Here is a 467-nt window from a genome sequence, read left to right as displayed (position 1 = left end):
AAAAGAAAAGAAAAGAAAAAAAACAGCCTCACAGCCCGCGCCATAAGCCCCCAAAGCGAGGTTCCCAACCAGAGGCAACCGAGGGAGAAACCCGAATGAAAAGCTCACTCACCCTTGCATCATCTCGTCCGAGGCGATCCTGCACGGCACGCCCTTGTTGGCCGTGCACTTGCCGGTGACGGGGTGCGGGGGGTCCATGTTGATGAAGGGAGGCTCCTCCATGAAGGTGATCTGGGAGGGAGGCGGGGGGAGGGAGGCGGTGAGAAAGGGGGGAGGGAGGCGGGGGAGGGAGGCGGTGAGAAAGGGGGGAGGGAGGCGGGGGAGGGAGGCGGTGAGAAATGGGGGGAGGGAGGCGGGGGAAATGGGGGGAGGGAGGCGGTGAGAAAGGGGGGAGGGAGGGAGGTGAATGGGGTAGCGAGGAGGGGGGGCGGGGGGAGACGCAGGGGGAATAGAGAGTGGGAGGGAGG

At 64.7% G+C, this 467-nt stretch overlaps 1 protein-coding gene across 2 annotated transcripts in view; it reads right to left on the bottom strand.

Annotated features, from left to right (window-relative positions):
* LOC119591893 (glutamate receptor ionotropic, NMDA 2B-like) overlaps positions 1-467 on the bottom strand; it is a 182,298-nt gene that overhangs the window by 47,003 nt on the left and 134,828 nt on the right. For both annotated transcript variants that reach the window (XM_037940640.1, XM_037940642.1), the window contains exon 11: positions 113-231. In XM_037940640.1, coding sequence (XP_037796568.1) covers positions 113-231 — 119 coding nt within the window. The remainder of the gene's footprint in view (positions 1-112; positions 232-467) is intronic.

This window comes from Penaeus monodon, chromosome 29 (genome assembly GCF_015228065.2).
Source record: "Penaeus monodon isolate SGIC_2016 chromosome 29, NSTDA_Pmon_1, whole genome shotgun sequence".
NCBI classification, from domain to species: Eukaryota; Metazoa; Arthropoda; class Malacostraca; order Decapoda; family Penaeidae; genus Penaeus; species Penaeus monodon.
Note: the sequence above shows the minus strand (reverse complement) of the source record. Positions and strands in the feature narration are given on the sequence as shown.